The sequence below is a fragment of the Orycteropus afer genome, unplaced genomic scaffold (assembly GCF_000298275.1).
Source record: "Orycteropus afer afer isolate SDZICR_OR568_19922 unplaced genomic scaffold, OryAfe1.0 scaffold00460, whole genome shotgun sequence".
Lineage (NCBI taxonomy): Eukaryota > Metazoa > Chordata > Mammalia > Tubulidentata > Orycteropodidae > Orycteropus > Orycteropus afer.
The window spans coordinates 985,584-988,571 of NW_006922047.1; the positions used below are offsets into that span (position 1 = coordinate 985,584).

Here is a 2,988-nt window from a genome sequence, read left to right on the forward strand (position 1 = left end):
TTTGGCACGTCTGCATCCTGGATTTGGACGAGTTTCATTTTGGTGGCCTGCTGTGTTGTCTGCCAATCTTGAGACTGTTTCTGGACTTGAACTCACCTACTTTGGTCATGTTGTCAGAAGGAACCATTTTCTGGAGAAGGATGTCATGTTTGGTAAAGTGGAGGGTCAACAAAAGAAGGGAAGGCCCTCAGTGAGATGGATAGACACGGTGGTCTGCCATGTTGCTTGAGGATTTTAGGACTGTGCCATTTTACTTGCTGACCTTAGGTTTGTCAGCCTCAGCAGCCAGCAGCTGTCTAAGAGAAGCCTCCAGCTTCAGTGCGCCAGAGGCAAGAACAGAGCTGACACCTAGGGCCAAGGGGCTTCACTCAGCCTCTAGAACTGGCACTTTGAACTCAGACTTTTAGCTTCCTAAACTGTAAGAGAATAAATACCTGTTTGTTAAAGGGCCTCCATGTGAGGTGTTTTTTTGTTAGAGAAGCACTAGAGTACCAAAACAGAATTTGGTACTGAGAGAGTGGGGTGCTCTGAGAGACACCTAAAATGTGGAAACAGGTGTGGAGTGTGTCTTTGAATACAAGACCCCTGTGCTGAGAATCGTGCACTGAGATCAGACAGACCCCGGCAGAGAGATCTCAGCAGAGACATGGCAGCAGCAGAGCTAAGAGACCGTCATGAGACAATGACAGGTTTGCCAGCCCATGGAGGAGAAAGCTGAGTGTCTTTAGGGCAGGAAGATTATTGGCAAGGTAGGTTGCCCTTGGGCATTAACTGGCAGAAGCTGAGAGAGCAAGAAAACAGGAAGTAGAGCTGCCTCAGCCTCAAAGCGTAGGACCATGGCTTCTGGGGGTGGAACCACCACAGCTCCCTAGGTTTCAAAGAGTTAGAACTTAATCAACTTGGTTCTGGAGTGTGTGGCTGCCTTTCATGAGAGCCAGTGGGATGGGGCATATCCACTGCCCAAAAGTGAGGGGGCAGGGCCACCATGCCCAAGGGGCAGGGGTATGGGGCCTGCCAGACCAAGAGGGTGAGTCACCACTCATATGGACTAGGAGCATCAGGCCACCCAGTGAAGGAGATCAGTATAGGTGCCAAGTTGACAAGGGCTGGAATTGTGGTAGTTAAGGTTGTGTGTCAACTTGGCTGGGCCAAGTTGGTTTTGATTGTCTGGGCAGCTGGATGTAGTATTCCCCATGATGAGACTGGTAATCAACTCCATGGTGGAATCTACTGTGAGCAGCTGAGTAGCTGCCTGAGGGATGTGATCTGCTTCCAGTACATAAGAAGAAGCTTTGAGGACGGTCTCTCGCTTTTTAGGAGCCCTGGTAGTGTAGTGCCTAAGGCACTTGACTGTTAACCAGAAGACTGGTGGTTCGAACCCACCAGCCACTCCTTGGAAGGAGGGTTGGGCAATCTACTTCCATAGTGATACTGCCTCAGAAACCCAAGGAGGGCTCGCTGTGAGTCAGGTCCAATTCAATGGCACATAACAACAACTCTAGCTTTTTGGCATATCTGGATCCTGCATTTGGTCAAGTCTTCATCTCAGTGGCCTGCCATGTTGTCTACCAATCTTGAGACTGTTAATGGACTTGAATTAGTGCCCTTCTGTGTGGTTTGATAATTTTGGGACTGTGCCATTTTACTTGTCAACCTTGGGTTTGTGAATGTCAGCAGCCAGCAGCTGTCTGAGTTAAGAGAAGCCTCCAGCTCTTGTGGACCAGAAGCAAGAGGCAGAGCTGAAGCCCAAGGTGGAGGGGCTTTCATCCAGCTCCTAGAGCTGGTACTTTGAACTCAGACATCTAGTCTCCTAAACTATAAGAGAATAAATGCCTGTTCATTGAGACCTTCCATTTGTGGTATTCTCTGTTACAGTAGCACTAGAGAAGCAAAACACCTTGCTGGTCTTCTACTTCACCAAGACCTTCCTTGCCCTTGCTGGCCTTCTACTTCACCAAGCATGATGTTCTCCTCAACTAATTGATCCCTCCTGATGATGGAGCCAAAGCAAGCAAGTCAGACAATGGTCTGTTGTGATAAATAAGGTTTTTTTTCAGCTAATTTTCTAAACTAGATTTCCAGCCCTTTCTTCCTAGTCTGTCTTAGTCTGGAAGCTCCATTGAAATCTGTCCACCATGGGTGACCCTTCTGGTATTTGAAATACTGGTGGCATAGCTTCCAACATCACAGCAACATGAAAGTCACCAGAGCACGAACAAAGTATACCTTTGTTGTAGCTTCTCCCAAACGCATAACCTCGATCTAATTATGACAAAACATCTGACATTTGTCTCAAATTGAGAAACATCCTACAAAATACAGAATTATTCAGAAATATCAAGGTCGTGAGAAATAAGGAAAGATCAAGAAATCATCACAGATCAGAGGACACTAATGAGACATGATAAGTAAATGGCACGTGATGTCCCAAATGGGATCCTGGTCCAAAAAAGGCCATTAGTGGGAAAACTGTGACATGTATTTCAGTTAATACTATTATACCAATGTTAGTTGATTTCTTAGTTTTGACCAAAATACTGTGGGTACTCATAAGGTTTTCATAAGAAGTGCAAATGAGAAGAAACAGCTGCTGCTGTTGTTGTTATTATGTGCTATTGAGTCGTCTCTGACTCATAGCAACCTTATGTACAACAGAAGGAAACACTGCCCAGTCCTGTGTCAGCCTCACGACCCCTACTATACCTGAGCCCATCACTGCAGCCACTGTGTATGTCCATCTTACTGAGGGCCTTCCCCTCTTTTGTTGACCCTCCACTTTACCCAATATGACATCCTTCTCCAGAGAATGGTCCCTTCTGACAACATGACCAAAGTAGGTGAAACAAAGTCTGGCCATTCTCGCTTCCAAGGAGCAGTCCAGCTGCACTTCCTCCAGGACAGATTTGTTAGTCCTTTTAGCAGTCCATGGTACTTTCAGCATTCTTTGCCAACACCACAACTCAAAAGCGTCAACTCTTCTTCTATCTT

The 2,988-nt window shown here is 46.5% G+C and overlaps 1 protein-coding gene across 1 annotated transcript in view; it reads left to right on the top strand.

The window, feature by feature from the left end:
• Positions 1-985: 985 nt before the first annotated feature.
• Positions 986-2,988, top strand: part of PODNL1 (podocan like 1) — a 51,377-nt gene continuing 49,374 nt past the window's right edge. Inside the window, exon 1 of the mRNA XM_007954426.1 lies at positions 986-1,027. Within this exon, the coding sequence (XP_007952617.1) occupies positions 986-1,027 (42 nt within the window). The remainder of the gene's footprint in view (positions 1,028-2,988) is intronic.